Here is a 26,912-nt window from a genome sequence, read left to right as displayed (position 1 = left end):
TTGGGGTGTGGTGGGGGAAGGAGATGGATCTGTGTTTACTGTTACATTTTTCGAAGGGAAAATAACTTTTTGTGAATGGCAAGGATTAATTCTGATGCCACCTTGGGCTTGGTGGACCAGCCGTCATCCAACACACAGCCCCGGGAACTGTTTGTTTGTTCTTTCGTATCATCAGAGAGGGCAGGATGCAACATGGGTGTATGTAGTGGCAAGGAGACAGCACCACTTGGAAAAGCCCTGGGGAAGCTGGTCTCTAGGGACCAGAATTATATTTCTTGGGGGCAACTTATGTCAGGAGCCAAAGACATAACATCAAGGCTTCTCCACCCACTCACATAAATGCTTAAGAGTTGATCCAGTGCTTGGTCGGCCACGGTGGCTCACACCTGTAATCCTAGCGCTCTGGGAGGCCAAGGCTGGTGGATCACCTGAGGTTAGGAGGTAGAGACCAGCCTGGCCAACATAGTGAAACCCTGTCTTTACTAAAAATACAAAAATTAGCTGGGCATGGTGGCGCATGCCTGTAATCCCAGCTACTTAGGAGGCTGAGGCAGGAGAATCGCTTGAACTCGGGAGGTGGAGGTTGCAGTGAGCCGATATCACGTCACTGCACTCCAGCCTGGGTGACAGAGCGAGACTCCGTCTCAAAAAAAAAAAAAAAAGAAAAAAAAAAGGTTTTGATACTGTCTGAAGACCCTCTGAAGTTCAGGGCTGACACAGTATGAACAGTGTCCAGTATACATGGCAGTAAATTAAATTGTTTAAATCACACGTAAAATAAATGCACATACTCTTTGATTCAACGCCTTCACTATTAGGAATCTATCTTTAAATATATCAATGCAATGTGTGCAAAGAAATAAGTGGAAGGTTGCTCGTTGGCAGTGCCGTATGGAGCCGCAGAAAGTCCGGAAGCGACCTAAATGGCTACCAATAGGGAACCAGTTAAGTAAATTGTGGTGTAGCCGCACAACAAAACACCAGGCAGCCATTCAAGGAATGAGGTGGATTCGTAGGCACAGGGAAAGAATGTTCTCTGAGGGATATTATTAGAAAAGCTAGGTTGGAGGATGGGGCTTAGACTTGTGGCCAAAGGAGCTTGCTGGAGCTCCCAGCTCCACACTCTTGCCCCCTACTAGCCTTCGGCCCCTCCAGCCAAAGAAAGTTGACTGGGGCTCGGTGGGAGCAGCCATGCCCAGGAGAAGGTGCCAGGAAGGGCAAAGCACTGCACCGGGGCCTGAATAAATGCACTCCACCAATCCAGAAAGCGGACAGTGGCGTTTCCTCCAATCAGGTGTGAAGAGATGAGTGAGGGGCGGGACAAGAGGCAGAGAGTGTTACTCTGGTACGGCTCCCGCCACACGGAAACGTGGAGTGAAGAATAAGTGTTCTCGCAATAAATATCTCTGGAAGGAGGCACAGGAAACTAACTGAGAAGCGTGGTTGCCTCTAAGAGGGCAGTGGCTGACTGGCGTCGGGAATAGTGGCGCAGAAGGGAGACTTATTTTGGTATAGAGATGCAGGAGTAAAGGGTTATTTTTATTCCCTCTTAAACATTCGGGGGATTTCCGCTACTTGTGAATAACGTCCTCCAAAGCCTCGGGTGAATTCACCAGCAATGTCCTGGGTTCACAAGTCCTAAAATTGAGCTACCCCATTTTGGTTTTTACTGGAGATCTGAATTCCAGATGTCATAGGAGACCTTTACTTCTCTGTTATTTTTCGGAGTGCCTAATGGTTGAAACCAACCTCTAACTGCCATTTCCCGTACACTGTACTAGAAACCTTACTTCTCGTGAAAACGTATCCCTTTCTCTGTAGAAGCTTGTTCCTGATGTCTGAAATGTCCAACTGAAACCATTCCCAGAGCTTAAAGCAGTACTTCCCAGACATCAGCATTTGACGGCCACCCTGAGGATTTCTACTGACACTGAGACCACCTGTCCTTTTACTTACATAACATTTTCCCTAAATTGCTCACTTTTAAAGCTTCAATAACTTGGCTTTAAAATACTTTATATCACTACTATACGTGATGTTTCTTCCTTATAAAAAGAAAGAACGTTAAAAATAAATACAATAAACTCAGAATGATGTTATTAAATTCTAGCTACAAATACATTTTAACCAAAGATCTGCTTTCTCTTTTTGTCAAAAAGAAATTAGCAAGTATTGGAGACTGATTAGCACCAAACTGAGTCTTTTCCTTGGTGAACTCAGTAGGATTGGAATGGGAACTTTTTCACCATGTGGTTCAATGTTGCTTAATGCCCTATCAATGCACTGTCCAAAATCATGCCTTATAACATTTTAATTCCATCCTTTGGGAAAGAATGGGTTAAAACCTTTTTTCTTTTTAATTATTATTTTCTAGAAAGTTTTAGTTACATGTCCATATGCATTTGTGTCATCCTAGCTGGACAACATATGAAGCTATTATCACCCTGGAGTTAATGGCCCTGGTGAAGTTGGCATTTGGGCATTCCTGCTGATGTTAAAGTAACAGGGCGTTCAGCGTGGTACATGAGCCCTTTTTCCCCCCAGGGTCAAAATGCATCATTTTGGAGGCAGCAGCATATGATGGCAGCTAAGAATGACGCAGGCCTAAACAAAGGGGAATTTGTCTTTTTTGAAAGAATTAGAAGAATCTCCAAGCTGGTTCATTGGGTCCTTCTAATTGGTGATGCACAGAATCACAGCCAGGACCTCTCAGACTGAGTTCTGCAGCCATACAGCTCCTGGCTCATTGTTAGTGCATCCTGGGTCTCAAGGAGTGGACCCTGTATGAGCCCATGAGCCTTGATCCATTCCGTGGGGGGATAATGGGGATGAGAATGAGCATGGTTGGAGAGGAGAGCTGGCAGTGAAAAGGTGGAGGGTTTGTGCAGTCAGTGCATGTCCACTAGAGGAGGGGGAATAGTTGGTACCAGAAAAAGGCCTTTTAAAATGATCCTATTTTGTGCTGGGGATGGTGGCTCACATCTGTAATCCCAGCACTTTGGGAGACCAAGGCAGGCAGATCACATGAGGTCAAGGGTTTGAGACCAGCCTGGCCAACACAGTGAAACTCTGTCTCTACTAAAAATGCAAAAATTAGCCAGGCGTAGTAGCACGTGCCTGTAGTCCCAGCTACTGGGGAGGCTGAGGCAGGAGAATCGCTTGAACCCGGGAGGCAGAGGTTGCAGTGAGCCGAGATTGTGCCACTGCACTCCAGCCTGGGCAACAGAGCAAGACTCTGTCTCAAAAACAAACAAACAAAAATCCTATTTCAGAAATATCAGTGAATGCTTAAACTCTGAGTGAAAGTTTCTTGAGAGAGGATCTTTACATTATCTCAAAATACCTTCCCACACATGCCACATCATGGATGGACCTTTGAAACACTATGCTAAATGAAAGAAGACAGACACAAAAGGCCACACTATTGTATGATTTCAACGATATGAAATATCTAAAATAGACAAATCCATAGAAACAGAAAGTATATTATTTGTTGCTGGGGGTTAGGGGGAAGGGAGAATAGGGAATAACTGCTTAGTGAGTACACAATTTACTTTGGGGGTGATGAAACGTTCTAGAACTGGATAGTGGTGATGGATATACAATATTGGGAATGTAATGTGTCTCATTTACACTAATAGTAAATTTTATGTGTATTTTATCAAATATCACTTCTACAATTTTTTTTTTTTTAAGATGGAATCTCTCTCTGTCACCCAGGCTGGAGTGCAGTGGCGCGTTCTTGGCTCAATGCAACCTCTGCCTTCTGGGTTCAAGTGATTCTCCTGCCTCAGCCTCCCGAGTACCTGGAATTACAGGTGCCCACCACCACGCCTGGCTAATTTTTGTGTTTTTAGTAGAGACAGGGTTTCACTATGTTGGCCAGGCTGGTCTCGAACTCCTGACCTCAGGTGATCCACCCACCTCAGCCTCCCAAAGTGCCGGGATTACAAGCATAAGGCACCATGCCCAGCCTTACAAAGTATTTTTTAATGACAAAGGGGAAATGTACAGTGAAAGAATCTGGCAGAACACAACCCAGTGATCAAAGTTAGCATCACCAATGATGGGACAAACTGGCATACTGCACCTCCTGGTGGGATCCATTGAGGACACATGGCTCATATGCCATTCCTGCTTAAAAAATATAATCTGGATCAAATCATCAGGAAACATCGAACACCAATTTGAGGGACATTCTACAAAATAAGTGGTCAATATTCTTAAATAATATCAATGTTATGAAAAACAAAGACAGACCTGAGGAAGTATTCCAGATTAAAGGGGACTAAAGAGACCTGAAACTAAAATGCAGTGTATCAGCTTGGATTGGATCCTGGGGCAGGAAAAAGAAAGCCATGTAGAACATTATTGGGATAATTGGGGAAATTTGACTATGGACTGTAGATATGATAGTTATATTGTATCACGTTAAATTTCTCCATTGTGATCATCATAGTGTGGTTATGTAAGAAAACGTGCAACCAGGTGCGGTGGCGCATGCCTGTAATCCCAGCACTTTGGGAGGCCGAGGCAGGCGGATCACCTGAGGTCAGGAGTTCGAGACCAGCCTGGCCAACATAGTGAAACCCCGTCTGTACTAAAAATACAAAAATTAGCTGGGCGTGGTGGCACGTGCCTGTAGTCCCAGCTACTCAGGAGGCTGAGGCAGGAGAATCACTTGAACCTGGGAGGCAGAGGATGCAGTGAGCTGAGATCGCACCACTGTACTCCAGCCTGGGGGACAGAGTGAGACTCTGTCTCAAAAAAAAAAGAAAAAAGAAAAGAAAGAAAATGTCCTTGGTTTTTCAGAAATACACACTAAAGCACTTAGTTGTATGGTTTAGGCAACTTACTCTCAAGTGGTTCAGAAAAAGAGAAAGAGTGTGTGTGTGTGTGTGTGTGTGTGTGTGTGTGTGTGTGTGTGTGCGCGCGTGCATTAATCCATTTAAAACTGGGGCTACAGTTTCATCCCAGTGAACAGAAGGTCTGATTTGCACTGTACTTCAAAACACGAAACTACAAATTAATTTTTTTCCAAAAAAATGTAACTATCTGGTCACAAATTATTGGAATAAAAGAAGAATGAACCAAGTGTTGATATTAGGAGGCTGCATCTTCCAACCAGATCATTTGATGTGACATCTTCCCTTGACATTTGAGTTTTGTTGACCAAGATGATGGTTATAAAATACTCAAAGATTTTATCATTTTTTCCCAGTGTGACTTTTAATTGTTTGATAGTTAAAGCATTCTTTTGAATGCTTTTTCCTCATGTATTGGGAACTTCTCCAGCTCAGACTGGAGAAGTCCTCATGTATTCATGCCCTCAGTGGCTTTTCATCTGATCTCCCGTGACATTTTTATCAACTTTGGACAACTGTAGTTCTGTTGTAAGACTTCCAATTTCACTTTGCAATTGCTTCCTCTTGTATGTCACTCAAACTGTCCTGCCAAAGTAAAGCATTACCCTGAAATCTCAGTGGTTTAACATCCAGAGGCTTATTAATTCCCCAATCATAATATCTGTCCAAGGTGTGAGGCTTCAACCTACTATGGCTGCACCATCCCCAGCTACCTCCTTAGGGAGAGGGAGCATGGAGAACTCATACCTGCTCTCTTCTGCATCAGCCTGGAAATGGCCATGTCATACAGTTCTGGCCCATTGGTTTGAATTAGTCACAAGTACCTGCTGCCCTCTTCATCAGCCTGGAAATGGCCATGTCACGAAGTTCTGGCCTATTAGTAATGAGTTCCCCACCTAGCTGCAAGGGAGTCCAGGAAATATAGTCTTCCTGTGTGATCAGAGAGGGGAAAATGAAATGGCAGCTGTCTGCCACTTGTTGTATTTTTTTGGGGTCCAGTGTTGTTCAAATGGGAATATATATTAAGAAGAGTGGTGTCTGAGTGGGTATTTATTTTATTTTATTTTTATTTTTATTTTTATTTCTTTGAGATGTGGTCTTGCTGTGTCACCCAGGCTAGTGTGCAGTGATGAGATCATGGTTTATTGCAGCCTCCACCTCCTGGGCTCAAGCAATCCTTCTGTCTTAGTTTACCAAGTAGGTGGGACCACAGGCACATGCCACAACACTAGGCTAGTTTTCCAAATGTTTTGTAGAGATGGAGTTTTGCTCTGTTGCCCAAGCTGGTCTCAAACTCCTGGGCTTAATTAACATCCTCTTGCCTTGGCCTCCCAAAGTGGTGAGATTACAGGCGTGAGACACCATGCCCAGCTGGGGATTAATTTTATAAATGGTCAGATCATTAGGAAATATTTCTCTATTGTGATCACTTTTGCTTTGTTATGAAGTAGGGGCTCTGATCAGGAATCCTCAGAAAATGAGCTTCTGAGCATGGGGAATCAGGAACAGCATCTTAGCACACACAGAGCCACTCCTTCCTGCCCAAGAGGTGTGATGCTTTTCTGAATTAGGGATTCTAATGGGTCCTCACCCTCCTCCTCCATAAGGAATATTTGGCGTCTGGATGCAACAGCAGACAGCCCCTCTCATGCCAGACTTTTGTCCAGTAAAGTCTCCAGGCGAGTAAAGATGGGGAGCACTGTTTTTGCTTTTCTAAGACCCCATGAAATGTTGCCTTTTCTTTTTAACAGACAGAGCCTTGCTTTGTTGCCCAGGCTGGAGTGCAGTGGCACAATTATGGCTCACTGCGTCCTCAACCTCCCAGTCTCAAGCAATCTTCCTGCCTCAGCCTCTTAAGTAGCTGGGACTGCAGGTATGACTACCACGCCCAGCTAATTTTCTTTCATTGTTTTTATAGACAGTGTCTTACTATGTTGCCTGGGCTGGTCTCAGTCTCCTGGGCTCAAGTGATCTTCCCGCCTTCTCCCAAAGTTCCAGGATTATAGGCATGAGCCACCACGCCCAGCTAAAAGGTGTTTATTTTTTATTGTAATTTTGTTTTGTCATTGACAGATTTTGAATTTCTCTTTCTTACCCTCTTCAGCACATCCCGCTCTGGGCTTTAAACGTGACCGCTCGCCTCGACTCGCCCTGCCCTGTGAAAATGTTGGTGCTTCTTGCTTTCATCATCGCCTTCCATATCACCTCTGCAGCCTTGCTGTTCGTTGCCACCATCGACAATGTAAGTTTCCTTTCTTGCCACTCACGCAGAAACCTGGGTCCTGGAGTCAATAGAAGTGGGTTGTATTGGTCTGTTCTCATGCTGCTGATAAAGGCATAGCAGAGACTAGGTAATTTATAAGGAAAATGAGGTCTAATGGACTCACAATTCCACATGTCTGGGAGGCCTCTGCAGAAGGCAAAGGAGGAGCAAAGCCACATCTTACATGGTGGCAGGCGAGAGAGTGTGTGCAGGGGAACTGCCCTTTATAAAACCGTCAGATCTCGTGAGACTTATTCACTACCACAAGAACAGTACGGGATAAACTTGCCCCCATGATTCAGTTACCTCCCACCGGGTCCCTCCCATGACATGTGGGAATTATGGGAATACAATTCGAGATTTGGGTGGGGACACAGCCAAACCATATCACAGGTTGAGAACCCTGCCAAAGTTCTCAACGTTGAACCTGCCAAGGTTCAACCACGATTCGGGGTTGTCCTCCCTGCGAAGGCACACCCATCTTCTGACCCAAGGGCTGAGGACTCTTGGCCTAAATGTGAAGGTTCAGGCCGTCCCATGTTCAGGTTTTGGTGGAGGTCCTGGCAGGCAGGGACGTTTGTCCTCCCATCCGTGATTCTTTCATAGAGCCTGGCTGTAGGAAGCCCTTTGAGGATGTTGTGTGACTTCAGCTTTCCTCTAGATCAGAGTTCTCAACCTTGCCACTATTGTCATTTTGGGCTGGATAATCCTTTGTTGTGGGGGCCTCCCTGTGCATTGTAGGAAGTTCAGCAACGTGTCTGGCCTTATCCGCTAGATGCAGTAGCAACTCCACCCCTGGTTATGACAATCCAAAATATCTTCAGACATTGTCAAATGTCCCATGGAGAACAAAATCACCCTCTGTTGAGGACTGCTGCTCTAGATCTTCCAGGTGACCCATCCCAGGTGACCTCTGCCCCCAACCCCTGACACCTCCTTATCAACCAGGGTCCCTTGTTGCTAGCCCACCTGGCCATGTCCTCCCCAGCAGAGCTCATGCATGGAACTTTCCAGACTCTACCTATGCCCCTATGAAAAATTTAATGTTTCCCTTTAGTATCCAGCTTGCAGCCATATGGCAGGAATGTATTGGATAAATAACCTCTTGGCATAGATTAATATCCCTCCAAACAGGGAGTGACATCAGGGAAGCTTCTTAACAGCCTATACACTGTTCCAAAGACCTGGCTTCCATCCTGCTCATTTCAGACTGCAGAGATAATTGAAGGGCAGAAACATTGCTCAGAAAGCCAAAAAGTACACCAAACGAGTGGCCAGCAACTCTGCCTACATATACGGCTCCCGCTGATGTATCATCATGACAATAATAACATAAACTATAATGCCTGTCACTTAGCGATCACTGTGGCCCTTTTATGCGTGTCATCTCATGTGATCCCCACCCCAGCTGTACCAGGTAGGGCACCGACATCTCCTTGCACCGGGTTACAGGTGAAGGAACTGAGCCTCAGGGCCATTCGGGCACTTGGCAGAGTTTACAGTGCAGTAAGCAGCAGAGCCAGGATTTGAGCCATTCCAGAGGCTCCTGGTTCTAGAGCCTGTCAGGGGAGATGAGCACAGTAATCGCATTTGGGTTCTGGAGCTTCTTGCTGAGCTGCTGTGAGTGGCCTGGGCAGGGACCACATTGCTGCTATGAATTATAGCAGTGGTCCCCAACCTTTTTGGCACCAGGGACCGGTTTCATGGAAGACAATTTTTCTACATACTGGGGAGGGGGCATTGCAGGGGGATGGTTTCAGAATGATTCAAGTGCATTACATTTATTGTGCACTTTATTATTATTACATTGTAATATATAATGAAATAATTATACAACTCATCATAATGTGGAATCAGTGGGAGCCCTGAGCTTGTTGTTCTGGACTAGACGGTCCCTTCTGGGGGTGATGGGAGACAGTGACAGATCATCAGGCATTAGAGTCTCATAAGGAGCGTGCAGCCTAGATCCCTGGCATGCACAGTTCACAATAAGGTTGACACTCCTATAAGAATCTAATGCCCCTGGTGACCTGACAGGAGGCAGACCTCAGGCAGTAATGTGAGTGATGGGGAGCAGCTGTAAATACAGATGAAGCTGCCTTCACTGGCTGCTCACCTCCTGCTGCGTAGCCTGGTTCCTAACAGGCTACAGACAGGTACCAGTCCATGGCCCATGGGTTGGGGAACCCTGGATTATAGTATTTGGACTCACCATTCCAGGAGCTCACCGTGAAATAAATGGGACCGAATGTTCTTTTAGAATCTCCTTTTTCTATTTCTTCCCATCTAGTCCTTTGGGATCCTGAAAAGGTCCCAGACTTAGTGAAAAGGATAGACAGACATTAGGGGCAGGAAAACCATCAGCCTTAGTGAATCGTATCCAGCACCCCCAGGGTATATTATCATGGCACATACTAAGAAGACGCAGATGGACTTTTTGTCCATCGGTGAGTCTGAGGGTATTCATTATGCGTTTGGAATTGTGCTTGGCAACTGGAAAGTAGAAGGAAGGCCATCTTGGGCAGTGGGGGAAGGGCAGCAGCCACCAAAGCACAGAGGGAAATGAATGCTTTTGGCTGAAGACAGGAGAATCTTGTCTGGTCATCCCATCCATTGCAATGTTTGTTTGTTTGTTTGTGACAGGGTCTCTCTCTGTCACCCAGGCTGGAGTGTAATGTTGCGATCGCGGCTCACTGCAGCCTCTACTGCCCAGGCTTAAGCAATCCTCCCACCTCAGACTCCTGAGTAGCTGGGACTACAGTCACACACCACCATGCCTGACTAATTTTTTGTATTTTTTTGTAGAGATGGGTTGCCCCGGCTGGTCTCAAACTCCTGGGCTCAAGCAATCCTCCCACCTCGGCCTCCCAAAGTGCTGAAATTATAGGCATGAGCCACTGTGCCCACCCCTGACTGCTATTATTTCCACCAACTCAGCCTCATCTTTTCTCCCATACTCTCTGAGGGCCTGGACCACCTCTTATGCTTTGGGAGAAAGTAGCAGGGCATCACCTGGAGCCAGTTAGAAATGTAGAATCCTGGCCAGGCGTGGTAGCTCACGCCTGTGATCCCAGCACTTTGGGAGGCCAAGGCAGGTGGATCACCTGAGGTCAGAAGTTCGAGACTAGCCTGACCAACCTGGCAAAACCCTGTCTCTACTAAAAATACAAAAATGAGCCAGGTGTGGTGGTGCATGCCTCTAAATCGCAGCTACTCATGAGACTGAGGCAGGAGAATTGCTTGAACCCAGTATGGGAGGGTTGCAGTGAGCCAAGATCATGCATCGCACTCCAGCCTGGGCAACAAGAGTGAAACTCCGTCTCAAAAAAAACAAACAAAAAAAGAAAACAAAAAGAAATGTAGGATCCCGGCTGGGCGCAGTGGATCATGCTTGTAATCCGAGCACTGTGGGAGGCTGAGGTGGACGGATCACCTGAGGTCAGGAGTTCAAGACTAGCCTGACAACATAGTAAACCCTGACTCTACAAAAAATACAAAAATTAAGCGTGGTGATGTGCACCTGTAGTCCCAGATACTCAGGAGGCTGAGGTGGGAGGATTGCTTGAGCCCGAGAGATGGAGGCAACAGTGAGCCAAGACTGTGCCGCTGCCCTCCAGCCTGGACGACAGAGCAAGACCCTGTCTCAAAAAAATAAATGAATAGAAAAGAAAGAAATGCAGAATCCCAGTCCCCACCCCAGATCTCCTGAGTCAGTCTGCATTAGAATAAGCTCCCCAGGCAATTCTCACATGCGCTGCAGTTTGAGAATCCCGGAAGCCCACCATGCCTCGTGCCTAATTAGCAGTCAGTGTTTGCATCATGAATGGGCAGCCTTTCTCTCTATTTCCATTTTGTGTTACAGGCCTGGTGGGTAGGAGATGAGTTTTTTGCAGATGTCTGGAGAATATGTACCAACAACACGAATTGTACAGTCATCAATGACAGCTTTCAAGGTAAGTGTGAATGAAGGAAGCTGACTGAGAAGCACTGAGGGAGGAAGGAACGGTCAGGAGTGAGGCTTCGGGTTCCCCGACTCTGTACCCTCTCCTCCACTCACTGCATACTCCGGTGGGCCTGGCCGCGTTTGCTCAGTGTGTGCTGGAGCGGAGGACAGCACAAGCTGGAGATGCCAGGGGTGTGGAGAAGCCGGAGGCTGGAGGGAGACCAACTCCAGCTAAGTTGGACCTCATGCCTTCTCTTCTCTCTTAGCACAGCGGAGTTTCCCTTTCTCATCCTTTCTCCAGCTTCAGCTCTATCTAGAATTTTCTCTTCCCTTCTTTTTTTATCCAAGCCTCGCCTCTAAATGGGCTCAGAGACCATAATTTACCCTCCAGTCACTTTTCCCCGTCCAGCAGTAAGAAATCCAAGACCTGGCAGGGGGCAGTGGCTCATGTCTGTAATCCCAGCACTTTGGGAGGCAGAGGCGGATGGATCACTTGAGGTCAGGAGTTTGAGACCAGCCTGGTCAATATGGCGAAACCCCATCTCTACTAAAAATACAAAAATTAGCTGGGCGTGGTGGTGCACGCCTGTAATCCCAGCCACTGAGGAGGCTGAAGCAAGAGAATTGCTTGAACCCAGGAGGCGGAGGTTGCGGTGAGCCGAGATCACGCCACTGCGCTCCACCCTGGGTTGACAGAGTGAGACCCTGTCTCAAAAACAAACAAAAATCCAAGATCTGGCTTCCGTTCCTAGACAAGCTGTGTAGCCTTGCATTGGGCGTGTCAATTTCAACATCCTCAGCTGTAGAACGAAGTAATAATGATGCCTTTGCTGTGCCCACCTCTTCAATGAGCTAAAATACATGAAAAGGCTTTAAAATACAGAAAATCCCATTCAAAAACATGCTAACCACTGTTTTTCATTATGAAGTGAATGGTTCTGTTTTTCCTCATAGAACTGACGAAATAGATACTTTGGGATCCCAGATGCCTGATAAAATACAGTATACCCAGTTAAATTAGAGATTTCAGATAAACAATAAGTACTTTTTTTTAGTATGACTATGGCCCAAATATTAATATAACATGGGACATACTTATGCTAAAAAATATTTGGTTTTGTTGGTGGGGGGGGAGGGTTTAGTTTTTTGGTGTTTGTTTGTTTGTTTGTTTGTTTGTTTTTGAGACAGGGTCTCACTCTGTCACCCAGGCTGGAGTGCAGTGGTGCAATCACGACTCACTGCAGCCTTGACCTCCCGGGCTCAAGTGATCCTCCCATCTCAGCCTCTGAAGTAGCTGGGACTACAGGCACTCACCACCATGCCCAGCTAATTTTTGTAATTTTTGTAGAGATGGAGTTTCACCATGTTGCCCAGGCTGGTCTCGAACTCCTGGGCTCCAGAGATCTGCCCACCTCAGCCTAAAGGAGGAGGAGGTGCCACCATGCCTCTCCTAAAATTTATTTGTTGTCCATTGGATATTCATGTACTGGGTATCCTATCATTGTGTTTGTTTTGGTTTGTTTGCCAAATCTGACAATCCTATTAGGGAGCAAAGGAGCCTACTCCCTGGGTCCCAGATTCTCACCACACTCAGTAACAATATCCATATTCATCATGAAAGCAGCAAAAATACCAGTAGAAGGCACCATTTACTTAAAGTTTACTGTGAGGCATGGGTCTAAGTCCTTTACATAGGTGATCTCATAGCCCCATCAGGCAGGGACCATAGGCCCCATTTTAAGATGGGGAAACTGAGGCAGAGAGCAGTTAAGTTACCCAAGGCCACATAGCCAGGAGCGAATGATGGCGGCAGGATTCCAGTCTAGGTGTGACCAGCTCTAAAGCCAGTGCCCTTAACCACGGAACACCATCGGTGCTCCCTTCCGTCTCGTCTGTTATTCTGTCATGCTAACCTCTGGCCCTGGGAACAGCCCTCCTTCCCTGTGCTCTGCAAGCCCCAGCTGTCGCCAGTGTGCAAGGCCAGCTGGGAGGGCTTGCTGTGCTCTGTGGCCGTTTTTCTGAATCCTCCACATGAGATTATTCACTTATTTTTCTTTAAAACAGGGGTTGGCGAACCGCTAGCCAAATTCAGTCCAAGGCCTGTTTTTGTTTGGCCCGGGAGCTAAGAACAGTTTTTACATTTTTAAAAGTTGTTTACACACACACACACACACACACACACCCCTAAAAACAAAACAAAAAGAACATTCGACAAGAGACCATATGGTTCACAAAACCTAAAATATTCACTGTCTGTCCCTCTACTGAAAAAGTTTGCCAACTTTTTTTACTTTAAAAAGTTTACTTTTAAAATAGCCCACTTTTCTGTACATAAATCTACTGTATTTATTTAGTGGAGACAGGGTCTTGCTATGTTGCCCAGGCTGGTTTTTCATGCCTGGCTTCAAGTGATCCTCCCACCTTGGCCTCCCAAAGTGCTGGGGTTTATAGGCATGAGCCTCTGCACTCACCCATAAATCTATTTTCTTTTTTCCGTTTGAATCAGGGTCTCGCTTTGTCACTCTGGCTGGAGTGCAGTGGTGCAATCACAGCTCACTGTAAACTCTGCCCCCGACGTTCAAGTGATCCTCCCACCTCAGCCTCCCCAGTAGCTGGGATTATGGGTGTGTGCCACCACACCTGGCTAATTTTTGTATTTTCTGTAGAGGCATGGTTTTACCATGTTGCCCATGCTGGTCTTGAACTCCTGAGCTCAAGCGATTCTCCCACTTCACCCGCTGTGGCCTCCCAAACCATAAGTCTATGTTAAAGAGAATGTCACATCCCTCCCATGAGTGTTATCACTCATATAAACTAGTATCACTTGCCATAAAAGAAGGGAAGCTTTCTGAAAATACTAGGTGGAAAGCCCAATGATGTTATCAAAGTCTGGGCAGACACACTTCCCTCCTGAAGCCTCTAAGCCTGTTTCTGGTCCTTTTCATGTTAAAAAACAAACAACCCCAAATACCCAGATATTAGTGGGTGTTTTTAAAGCACAAAAGCAGCTGGTGGAGAACTCCTCCTTGAGGTCCTTAGAGAAATCTATTTATTTATTTATTTATTTAATTTATTTATTTATTTATTTATTTTTGAGACAGAGTCTCGCTCTGTCACCCAGGCTGGAGTGCAGTGGCACAATCTCTGCTCGCTGCAGTCCCCGCCTTCTGGGTTCAAGCCATCCTCCTGCCTCAAACTCCCGAGTAGCTGGGATTACAGGTGTGTGCCACCACACCCAGCTAATTTTTGTATTTTTAGTAGAGACAGGGTTTTGCCATATTGGCCAGGCTGGTCTCAAACTCCTGACCTCAGGTGATCCACCTGCCTCTGCCTCCCATAGTGCTGGGATTACAGGCGTGAGTCACCGCGCCCAGCCCTTAGAGGAATTTAAACTGAGCAAAGTGAGCATCCCTCTCATTCCGTGAATTTGTGTAGTTTCCCGTCCTCACTGGGTTCCACATACACCCATCTCAGGGGCTGCCTGGCAGGCACATCCTGCACCCCCTCCCAGCTTTGAGAAACCCTGTTCTAGGAACATGTGTTCATCCTTTCCCCCAAAGGCATGTTTTCCCCATTTGCCCCATCATGGGTCACTTGTTGCTGAAAATACAGATTCCTGGTGCCCACCATGGGTCACTTGTTGCTGAAAATACAGATTCCTGGTGCCCACTCCAGGACAATGGTAGCAGAATCTCCAGGGGGAGAGGCCTAAGAATCTGTATTTTTAATAAGCAATCCCAGGTGATCCCTGGGATTGGGCAGATTTGGGAAGTACTGCTGTAAGCCAGAGGGTCACCACTTGGGCTCCATATTAGAATTCCCTCGGTGGCTTTACGAAGCCCTCGTGCCCGCTGTCAGTGCCCGACATTCTGATTTATTTCATCTCAGTAGAGCCTGCTGGGTTTTCTTTTTCTTTTTCTTTTTTTTAATGGAGTTATAATTTACAAACAGGGAAACGCAGGCTTCTTAAGGGCTCAATTTGGTGGGTTTTGACAATTGTATAAACACCCATGTAACCACCATCCAAAAGAAGACAGAGAACATTGCCAACTCTCCAGAAAGTTCCTCTGGCCCCCTTCCACACAGTTGCTACCGCTTTCTGCCCCGAGGGCAACCACTTCTGACTTCTGTCACTATAACTCACTTCCACCTGTTCCTGGGCCTCATGGGAATGGGGTCATGTGGTGTGTGTCATAGTGGGGGAGCCGGTCTGACTCCTTTCGCTCCACATAAGGAATTGGGGGAAAGGCTAGATGCTCTCCAAGTAACCATGATCTGTAGCCAGAATGGATTAAATCCACAGCTCTAGACGTTTCATTAAGTACTTACCAATTATGTTCACTCCAGTGAGTTTTCAGGCAAAACTGCAAAATTGAAGGAAAAAAAAGACAGAAAGAAAAAGAAAAGGAAGGTATGTCCTTAGATTTTCTGTGCAGCATGGATGCTGTCCCCTCACCTTATCTTTTGGCCTCATCCTGGTGGTAACATTCAGCATTCAGCTCTTACACAGGACTCCCACCTTGCCTGCACCCTCCAAACCCCCTTATGTAGATGAGTTTACTCTACCTTCCCAGCCCGATGAGGAAGGAGCTATTAGTATCCCCATTTTAGAGTTCAAGACCACCGTGAGCAACATAGCGAGACTCCATCCCTACAAAAATTTTTTAAAAATTAGCCAGACATGCCTGTAGTCCCAGCTACACAGGAGGCTGAGGCAGGAGGATCACTTGGGCCCAAGAGTTCAAGGCTGCAGTGAGCTACGGTTGTGCCACTACACTCCAGCCTGGATGTCAGAGTGAGACCCTGTCTCAAAAAATATATCTATATCCCCATTTTACAGGTGAGGAAACTGAGGCCCACGAAGGCAACCCATGTGCAGGATGCCTTCCCTATGGCCACATAGCTTTCTACACATAGCCTCACTGTGACCTGCCCCCATGTGACACCCTCCACCCTAGGCCTCCCTTCTCCACTGAAACTTCTCTGTACTGAGCCCCAAACCTTCATACCCCCGTCTCTGTTAAGGCTGACCTGAAAAGAAAGGAGCTTTCCTCCTCTTTGTAAGTAGTGACCGAGAAGATCAGCCTCCGATACCTACAGGCTACTATGAAGTCCACAGAGCACTTCACAAGGTCACAGTCCCATGAGCCCTGAGTCCATGGGAATCCCTCTCTAAAACGTAGACCCCCAAGACCCCATCCTGATTTCTTGAGTCAGAATCTACCACGTTGGAACCTGAGGTTTGTACTTCAAAAGATTCCCCTGTCCATGAGCCAAGCATTTGGGATCTGTGACCCAGACCAGGAAGAATGCAGAGCAGGTGGTTCTTGCCTCGTCTTCCAGATAAGGGGGTTGAGGATTGTCTGGTGAAATGGACACTGGAGGTGAAGGGCAGGGGGTCTGGAAGACTCCTTGGCTGCCCTTGTGCTCAGACCATGTAGACGACTGCCTGAACCCCTTCCTGTTTGCCTCCTGTCACCCCTACTCTGGAGCTACTGTGGTCACTGTGTACCCCGCAATGCCAGCTGGCCAACGTCCTCAGTCCTGCGCCCCTGCCCTTTTCCCGCAGAGTACTCCACACTGCAGGCAGTCCAGGCCACCATGATCCTCTCCACCATTCTCTGCTGCATCGCCTTCTTCATCTTCGTGCTCCAGCTCTTCCGCCTGAAGCAGGGAGAGAGGTTTGTCCTAACCTCCATCATCCAGCTAATGTCATGTAAGTACATCAACGGGCTTCCCTAACAAGGGGCTTTCTGGAATAAGCACTCCCTTCCCAGCCGCCAGGAGGGAAGCCAGGAGGAGGGAGAATTTGGAAAGGAGAAATTGGCAGCCGCGCAGTGCTGTGTGCCGGTGTGTGTTTGCGTGTGTGTGTGTGTGTGTGTGGGCGCATGCATGCTGTACCACAGTGGGACGTTTTATATTCGGGAGTTTGGATTGAGTTGGGAGTCCAGGGAAGGCATCCTGGAGACATGATGCCAGAGGATCTGGAGGGTGAGTAGGAGTCGCTGTCGACAGTGTTGTGTCTCAATACAGAGAGGAGGGAACAGTGTCCTGGGTAGAGGGAACAGCATGACGGAAGCTGTGTGATAGGAGGGACGGAGAGCTGCCCAGTGGGGCTGGAGTGCAGTGGGAAGTGAACCAGCAGGGCGGGCAGGGCCACGCCCCATGGAGTCTTGCAGGCCATAGAAAGGATTTGGGGTCTTTGTTCTAAGCTGATGGGAAGCCATCAACAGGTTTCAAGCTGGTGGGTGACAGAGGTGCCCACGTTGCACCAGGCCTGTGCTGGCTGCAGGGGCTCAAGAGATGAACAAGGCACAGCCTCAGTCCTGGAGGAACTTGGAGGAAGCAGAGGTCTCAGAGCATTTTTTTCTACTTAGGAATTTTAGCAAGGCTTAAATCAGATCAGAAGTCAGAAGCCACACCGTGATCATTTGTTGTTTCTCAGTGACGATTTAAAGCTTTCTGATGACAAAATACAGAAGTCCCTTCTAGGGTGCTTTCCAATCAGGAGTTAGCGAGTGGCTTGATGAAGGCAAGAAATCTGGGTGTGGGAGCCAACTGAGGCTGCTTGGCCCTAACCACTCTAACTACCACCTCCTTCCAGCCCTCCACCTCCCGGGCCAGGGTCAAGTCCAAACCTGCCATGCCCTCAGGATGACCCTGAGACGTGTCATCAGTGCAGTGCAGTGACAACTTGTTCTAGTTTGCCTGGGACCATCCTCTGTTTTAAAACTGAAAGTCCCGGTCAGGTGCAGGAGCACTTTGGGAGGCCCATGCAGGAGGACTGCTTGAGCCCAGGAGTTTAAGACCAGCCTGGGCAACACAGTGAGACCTCCTCTATACAAAAAGAAAAAAAATTAGCCAAGCATGGCAGAGCACACCTGTAGTCCCAGCTACTTGGGAGGCTGGAGTGGAAGATCATTTGAGCCTGAGAGGTAAAGGCTGCAGTGAGCTGTGGGGTGCTGTACCACTTGTATTAGTCCATTCTCATGCTGCTAATAAAGATACCCGAGACTGGGTAATTTGTAAAGGAAAGAGGCTTAATGGACTCACAGTTCCACATGGCTGGGGAGGCCTCACAGTCATGGCGGAAGATGAAGGAAGAACAAAAGGGCTTACATGGCAGCGGGAAAGAGAGCGTGTGCAGGGGAACTCCCATTTATAAAACCATCATATCTTGTGAGTCTTACTCACTACCGCAAGAACAGTATGGGGGAACCGCCCCCATGATTCAATGATCTCCACCTAGCCCCGTCCTTGACATGTGGGGATTATTACAATTCAAGGTGAGATTTGGGTGGGGACACAGCCAAACCATAGCACCACTGTACTCCAGCCCGAGGGATAGAGTGAGACTCTTCCTTGAAAAAATAATAAAATAAATAGAGTAGAATACAATACAATACAATATAAAATAAAAACACTGAAAGTCCCGCATCCTAGGAAACCCCAGTCCAGGGCAAAGTGGGGTGGTTGGTCACACTCAGCGTCCCCTCCCCTTGGGGCACTTTTACTGGACAGCCAGGTACCACCCCTTCTAGGTACAGGCGGAGAATGAGAGTGTTTTCAAGTGCAAAAGACTCCGGAGGGTCACTTGATCTTGAGAACCCCCCAAGTCCACACAGTCCTTCCGGGTACCTTTCTAAAGTGCAGACTCCCAAGGCCCCAGCCTGCCCTCTTGAATCAGCATCTGCTGGGTTAGAGCCTGGGGATTTGTACTCCTGTCCCTGAGCCAAGCGTTGGAGAGCAACAAGCCAGAACAAATGAGGCCTAAAGGGAGAACGTGTTCTTCCCAAGGACCCTGGGCGAGGTAGTCAGGAGGTGTCTGATCCCCCTCCTTTACTGTCTCTGTATCTGCCAGTTAGAAGCAGGGACCCCCCACCCTCACCGACCCCATTAAAGGCAATTGAATCCTGTCATTTAACTTGGGGTGGGGGGACTTGGGTGGTTACTCTGTTGCCCGGGCTGAAGTACAGTGGCGTGATCATGGCTCACTGCAGCCTCGGCCTCCAGGGCTCAAGCAATGCTCCCACCTCAGCCTCCCAAGGAACTGGGACTACAGACATGTGCCATTATGCCTGGCTAATGTTTGTAGAGATGGGGTTTCTCTATGTTGTGCAGGCTGGTCTCGCAATCTGCCAGCGTCAGCCTCTCAAAGTGTTGGGATTCCGAGCATGAGCCACCGCACCCAGCTTCTGAAGTTTATTTTCTGTTATTGTCTATGTTTGTCTGTTGATCTGTAAGGCTACTTAGTCAAAATTGATTACCCTAATATATGTATTTAGGAATTTTATATATATAAATTTTCACATATATGAAAATTCCCCCGTATTTTAATATGAAAGTCACATCTTCCCATTTTCCTTGCATAGCATCCCGTTCTCCCCAACTCCTGTGGCCATTTTCTGGTCCAAAGACCTGGCCCTCCCTGTTCTGCTTCAAACTGCAGAGTGTTTAATGCTGTATCAGGCAGGGATCTTTAGACGCAAGCAGCAGATACTCTAACTCATGTGAGAGATGGGATTCTGGGGGTAGCCTGCAAGAATCAAAGGAAAAGCTGAAAAACCAGGTGTTGGAAAGAAGATCCAGGCACCAGCAACTGCCAGGCAGCGGCTCCAGGGAGGTGCTGTCAGAATCAAGGAACCCTGACAGGGTCACTGTTTAGACTCAGGTTTCCAGGAGTGAGAGTCTGATTGGCGGAGATTGTCTATGCGCTTGGCCCCTGGCCAGAGAATGTCTGAGCATCTTGAAGGATAGTCCCACCAAAACTGCCTGGCCAGGAGAGAGATAGGTCCCCCAAGGAAAACCACAGAACCTAACCTCATCTTAGCTCTAATGTCTGTAAATATTGGGACAGCAAGTATTTCTTTTTTTATTTTTTGAGATAGGGTTTCGCTCTGTCGCCCAAGCTGGAGTGCAGTGGTGCGACCTTGGCTCGCTGCAACCTCTGCCTTCCGGGTTCAGGCGATTCTCGTGCCGCAGCCTCCCAAGTAGCTGGGACTACAGGTGTGCACCATCACACCCAGCTAATTTTTGTGTTTTTAGTGGAGGTGAGGTTTTGCTATGTTGGCCGGGCTGGTCTCGAACTCCTGGGCTCAAGTGATCTGCCCGCTTCAACCTCCCAAAGTGGTGGGATTACAGGCATGATCCAACGCACCCAGCCAAGGACCACAAGTACTAAAATTAGGGTGCTTTTGGCCTTATGTGAGAGAAAATCGAATTAACTGTGATTTCAGCCACAAAGATAGTTACTATTTTTACATAACAAGTACTCTGGAGGTAGAAAAGTTTCTAGAGCTGATTTAGCAGCATCTGCATCAAGCACTTGCGCTCATTCCATCCTTCTATTCTGTCATCTTTAGTGTTGGTGTTGACCTCTTCGTGGCTCCAAAAAGTCTGCTGCAACTCCAAATATTTCATCCTGCCCCGACAATATTTAAAGCAGTCAGCAAGAGAAAGGAGAGCAATTTAAAAAAGCTTTCTCCTCCCTCATCGCTCTCTTTTCAGGCAGTCCTATTTTTCTTTTTTTTTTTTTGAGAGGAAGTTTTTGCTGTTGTGCAGGCTGGAGTGCAGTGGTGCGATCTCGGCTCACTGCAACCTCTGCCTCGTGAGTTAATGCGATTCTCCTGCCTCAGCCTCCCTAGTAGCTGGGATTACAGGCACCTACCACCACACCTGGCTAATTTTTTGTATTTTTAGTAGAGACGGGGTTTCACCATGTTGTTGGCCAGGCTGGTCTGGAACTACTGACATCAGGTAACCCACCTACCTTGGCCTCACAAAGTGCTGGGATTACAGGCATGAGTCACTGTGTCCGGCCCAGGGAGTCATATTTTTCACTGAAGGTTTTCTGTGGTCAGAACTGGGATACATACTGACCCATCAGCTATAACAAGTAAACAGGAACCATATGCCAAGAAGAAGGTTGGCAAACTATGGCCCATAGGTCAAATCTGGCCTGCCACATGTTTTTGTAAATAAAATCTTATTGTAACACTGCCCCTATTATTCATTTTTGTATTGTCTATGGGTGATGTCATGCTACTGTGGCAGACTTGTGTGACCATGGCCCACAGAAAACCTAAACTGCTTACTGTCTGGCCTTTCATAGGGTATGTCTGTGGACCTCTGGCTTGGACCAGTTATGTTCACCCTCTGGGTTGGTGATGTGGCTACCCAAACAAAACTGGGTTTAGTTATCAAGAATGGGAAGCAAAATAGCTACAGGGTAGGTGACAATATCCTTCCACAAAATATCAGTTGTAATTTTTCCAATAGACTAAAATAAATACCTATTAATAATAAGAGCTTAAGGCTGCATGCGGTGGCTCACGTCTGTAATCCCAGCACTTTGGGAGGCCGAGGCAGGAGGAGTGCTTGAGCTCAGGAGTTCAAGACCAGCCTGGGTGACATGGCAAAATCCTGTCTCTACAACAAAATAATAATAAATAAAGAATAAAAGCTGAAGTTTGTCTTCAACTCTGGCCGTATGCCCCTGGGCTACCCAGGGTGCACTGTGGTCCATGATTTATTGAAAATTCACCTTTCTTCCTGACAGGTCTGTGTGTCATGATTGCGGCCTCCATTTATACAGACAGGCGTGAAGACATTCACGACAAAAACGCGAAATTCTATCCCGTGACCAGAGAAGGCAGCTACGGCTACTCATACATCCTGGCGTGGGTGGCCTTCGCCTGCACCTTCATCAGCGGCATGATGTACCTGATACTGAGGAAGCGCAAATAGAGTTCCGGAGCTGGGTTGCTTTTGCTGCAGTACAGAATCCACATTCAGATAACCATTTTGTATATAATCATTATTTTTTGAGGTTTTTCTAGCAAACGTATTGTTTCCTTTAAAAGCCAAAAAAAGAAAAAGAAAAAAGAAAAAAAAAATCCAAAAGAGAGAAGAGTTTTTGCATTCTTGAGATCAGAGAATAGACTATGAAGGCTGGTATTCAGAACTGCTGCCCACTCAAAAGTCTCAACAAGACACAAGCAAAAATCCAGCAATGCTCAAATCCAAAAGCACTCGGCAGGACATTTCTTAACCATGGGGCTGTGATGGGAGGAGGCGAGAGGCTGGGAAAGCCAGGTCTCTGGGGACGTGCTTCCTATGGGTTTCAGCTGGTCCAAGCGCCTCCCGAATCTCTCTGCTAGTGGTGGGTGGAAGAGGGTGAGGTGGGGTATAGGAGAAGAATGACAGCTTCCTGAGAGGTTTCGCCCAAGTTCCAAGTGAGAAGCAGGTGTAGTCCCTGGCATTCTGTCTGTATCCAAACCAGAGCCCAACCAACCCTGCGGTATTGGGGTGGGTCAGAAAAAGTCTCACCTCAATTTGCCGACAGTGTCACCTGCTTGCCTTAGGAATGGTGATCCTTTACCTGCGTGCCAGATTTAGACTCGTCTTTAGGCAAAACCTACAGCGCCCGCCCCTCACCCCAGACCTACAGAATCAGAGTCTTCAAGGGATGGGGCCAGGGAATCTGCATTTCTAATGCGCTCCCTGGGCAACGCTTCAGATGCGTTGAAGTTGGGGACCACGGTGCCTGGGCCAGGTCAGCAGAGCTGCCTCATAAATGCTAGGATGTCATCATGTGGAGATGGGGAGGTGAATGTAACCCCCACAGCAGGCCAAAACCTTGGCCTCCATCGCCACAGCTGTCTACATCTAGGGCCCCCAAACTCCATTCCTGAGCCATGTGAACTCATAGACACCTTCAGGGTGTGGGGTACAGCCTCCTTCCCATCTTATCCCAGAAGGCCTCTCACTTCTTGTCCAGCCCTTTATGCTACACCTGGCTGGCCTCTCACCCCTATTTCTAGAGCCGCAGAGGACCCATCCACCATTCATTCATTCTTCATTCATTCATTCATTCATCAACATAAACCATAACTTGCATGCATGTGCCAGGCACAGGGGATACCCTCTCGAGACAATCTCCTCCTAGGGCTCATGGCCTAGTGGAGGAGACAGATTAAAACTTAATTAGAAAAACTGGCTGGGTACAGTGGCTCATGCTTGTAATCCCAGCACTTTGGGAGGCTGAGGCGGGTGGATCACCTGAGGTCAGGAGTTCAAGACCAGCCTGGCCAAAATGGTGAAACCTGTCTCTACTAAAAATACAAAAATGAGCTGGGCATGGTGGTGCATGCCTGTAATCCCAGCTATCAGGTGGCTGAGGCAGGAGAATCACTTGAACCGGGAGGCGGAGGTTGCAGTGAGCTGAGACCGTGCCACTGCACTCCAGCCTGGGTGACAGAGTGAGACTCCATCTCAAAAAAAGAAAAAAAAGAAAAGAAACTAATTACACACTGTGATGGACGCCGCAAAGAACACCACTAAGAATTCAAAATCAGCTGGGTGCGGTGGCTCACACCTGTAATCCCAGCACTTTGGGAGGCTGAGGCAGGTGGATCACAAGGTCAGGAGTTCAAGACCAGCCTGGCCAACATGGTGAAACCCTGTCTCTACCGAAAATAAAACAAAATTAGCCAGGCGTGGTGGCAGGTGCCTGTAATCCCAGCTACTTGGGAGGCTGAGGCAAGGAGAATCGCTTGAACCTGGGAGGCGGAGGTTGCAGTGAGCCGAGATTCACCACTGCACTCCAGCCCAGGCGACAGTCTGAGACTCCCTCTCAAAAATAAAATGATTCAAAATCGAGGCCTGTGGCGTGGGAGGGAGGCTGCTTTACACGTGCCTATTATTAAATGCTCCTGGAGGCATTTAGGCATTTAGATCAGTCTAAATATAGCTCCATTCAGTTCGTGCAGATGACAGTTATTGGGCAGTACCTGTCTGTGTAACACCCAGAAAACATGTCTGTGGAGGGGCCCATGGTCCCGACAGTAAATGCGGTGAGAGGGTCCCATAGAGCCGGAGTTTTCAAGCTTTAGGGGTTCCCGTGCCGCTTGGGACAGGCTGATTCAGAGGGTCTGGGTGAATGATTTCCAGGTGATTTTAAGACTGTGCTGAGAAATAGGGCTTTTGGGGCCTTGTCCTTCAGGATCAAAGCATGATGTGCTGTGTGGCAATGCAGACCACCCGGGAACCATCCCAGGAGATAAGCTCTTTGCACCTCATTGTCTTTTTCTGCTTATGTTGGAGCAGGATGCTGGGGGCTGTCCTGGGATGGGGTGTGGGACCTCGTGCTATTTAAATACTTTTGCACTTGACCTTCTGCTGAGTGGAGTGGTGGTTTGCCATCAGCTCAGTTCCAGTGGAGCTGAAGAGACATCTGGTTTGAGTAGTTTTAGGGCCACCATGGGTATCTCTTCAATGCAGGATTGGCTCTTTCCATCTACTCTTTCATTCATTTGTTTTTGACAGATAGTATTAAATGTTTACCACGTTCCAGGCACTGTGTGAGGCTCTGAAAATACAGGGGTGAGCAAATCCAGATATCCTCCCTGCCATCATGAAGTTTGGAGTCTATGAGATAGGACCCCCTCCCTATGGAGAAGCCACCAATGCAGTACAGGGTGACCTGGGGCCAGAGACAGGACAAATGTCACCTCCTGCCTCCATGAGATACTGTCACTAGTCATATTGTGGGCAAGAATGTGGCTTACACCCCTAGGGTTAACAGAATGCTACCCAAGCTCATAGAGGAAGTTGAATCTTAAGTTCCCTTGAAATTTTCTACCTTGGTGGCTTTTCTATAATTTTCTTTTTTCTTTTTTTCTTTTTTTTTTTTTTTTTGGAGGCTGAGTTTTGCTCTTGTTGCCCAGGCTGGAGTGCAGTGGCACCATCTTGGCTCACCGCAACCTCTGCCTCCTGGGTTCAAGTGATTCTCCTGCCTCAGCCTCCCGAGTAGCTGGGATTACAGGCATGTCCCACCATGCCCAGCTAATTTTTGTATTTTTAGTAGAGATGGGGTTTCTCCATGTTGGTCAGGCTGGTTTCGAACTCCCAACCTCAGGTGATCCACCAACCTCAGCCTTCCAAAGTGCTGGGATTACAGGCATGAGCCACTGCGTCTGGCCTTCTATAATTTTCTGGTAGTCACGATGGAAACAAACAAAACACCTTAGAACCAGAGATCGACCCCCTCAAGCAATACATCAATTCCCTTCACAAGAAACGTCAGGGCTATGCGAGTATCTGTGTTGAATGCGGTCTGAAATGATCCTATGGATTTTCCTGGCTGGTTGCCACTACTGTACAACATTCAGTGCCCACATCCACCTGTGCCATTAAGCTTTTTTGAGACATGAGAGATGCCTCTTCCCTGCTGTATGACATGCATTTGGGAAGTTGGAAAGAAATGACAAAATCAGGGAGAAAACATCCAAGCTTCTTACCTGTAGATAGAATCAGCGCTCACTTGGTGCTTATTACCAGTTATTCGAGAACAGTAACAACAACGAAATTAGTCGACATCCAAGAAGCACATATTAGGACCAAAGACAGCATCAACTGTATTTGAAGGAACTGTAGTTTGCGCATTTTATGACATTTTTATAAAGTACTGTAATTCTTTCATTGAGGGGCTATGTGATGGAGACAGACTAACTCATTTTGTTATTTGCATTAAAATTATTTTGGGTCTCTGTTCAAATGAGTTTGGAGAATGCTTGACTTGTTGGTCTGTGTGAATGTGTATATATATATATACCTGAATACAGGAACATCGGAGACCTACTCACTCCCACACACTCTGCTATAGTTTGCGTGCTTTTGTGCACACCCCTCATGAACAGGCTGGCGCTCTAGGACGCTCTGTGTTCACTGATGATGAAGAAACCTAGAACTCCAAGCCTGTTTGTAAACACACTAAACACAGTGGCCTAGATAGAAACTGTATCATAGTTTAAAATCTGCCTTGCGGGATGTTACTAAACTCGCTAATAGTTTAAAGGTTACTTACAATAGAGCAAGTTGGACAATTTTGTGGTGTTGGGGAAATGTTAGGGCAAGGCCTAGAGGTTCATTTTGAATCTTGGTTTGTGATTTTAGGGTAGTTAGAAACTTTCTACTTAATGTACCTTTAAAATAGTCCATTTTCTATGTTTTGTATAATCTGAAACTGTACATGGAAAATAAAGTTTAAAACTAGATTGCCCAGAGCAAGACTCTAATGTTCCCAACGGTGATGACATCTAGGGCAGAATGCTGCTATTTTGAGGGGCAGGGGGTCAGGTGATTTCTCATCAAGATAATAATGTATGGCTTTTACAGTAAGCAATTGATAAATGGACAATTTATCACTGGACAATCTCCTTCTGCTTCTTTAATGGGGCCAGCTTTGCAGCCCTGCAGCCTGGGTAGTCGCACACAATTCCATGCATCCAAGGCCCCCATGCTTGGGAGAATGATCTGCTAGTGCCATTTTAAATTATTTTATATGTATTTCTTGTAGAGACAGAGTCTCGCTGTGTTGCCTACACTGGTCTAGAACTCCTGGCCTCAAGCGATCCTCCTGCCTCGGCCTCCCAAACTGCTGGGATTGCAGGTGTGAGCCACTCACTGTGTCCGGCATAAAGTAGAACATTCTTACAAGAAATAAATATTTCGTAGTCATGGAGAAGAACGCTCCTAAAATGTATGTATTCGTTCATTCATCCATCCATTCATTCATTCTTTTATGGGGCGGGGGGTCTGTTGCCTATGCTGGTTTTGAACTCCTGGGCTCATGTGATCCTCCCACCTTGGCTCCCAAAAGCATTGAGATTGCAGGTGGGAGCCACTGCGCCCGGCTTTAAAGTTCTTTGTATTTGAACAAGCAGCCCCATATTTTCACGTCTCAGGGATCCCCACAAATGACTGATCCTGTTTGTTTTTTTAACCTTCCTGTTCATTGTTACTAGATCATGTTCTTTCATTTCATTTGTATTTAATAAAG

At 47.1% G+C, this 26,912-nt stretch overlaps 1 protein-coding gene across 2 annotated transcripts in view; it reads left to right on the top strand.

Moving 5' to 3' along the window:
* Positions 1 to 26,128, top strand: part of EMP2 (epithelial membrane protein 2) — a 52,220-nt gene extending 26,092 nt beyond the window's left edge. For both annotated transcript variants that reach the window (XM_019012739.4, XM_004057192.4), the window contains exons 2-5: positions 6,970 to 7,107; positions 10,991 to 11,081; positions 16,641 to 16,787; positions 21,630 to 26,128. In XM_019012739.4, coding sequence (XP_018868284.1) covers positions 7,030 to 7,107; positions 10,991 to 11,081; positions 16,641 to 16,787; positions 21,630 to 21,817 — 504 coding nt within the window. In that variant the 5' untranslated portion in view covers positions 6,970 to 7,029 and the 3' untranslated portion in view covers positions 21,818 to 26,128. The remainder of the gene's footprint in view (positions 1 to 6,969; positions 7,108 to 10,990; positions 11,082 to 16,640; positions 16,788 to 21,629) is intronic.
* The last annotated feature ends 784 nt before the right edge of the window (positions 26,129 to 26,912 follow it).

Source organism: Gorilla gorilla, chromosome 18 (assembly GCF_029281585.2).
Source record: "Gorilla gorilla gorilla isolate KB3781 chromosome 18, NHGRI_mGorGor1-v2.1_pri, whole genome shotgun sequence".
Classification (NCBI taxonomy): Eukaryota; Metazoa; Chordata; class Mammalia; order Primates; family Hominidae; genus Gorilla; species Gorilla gorilla.
This window is presented reverse-complemented; position numbering and strand designations above follow the sequence as displayed.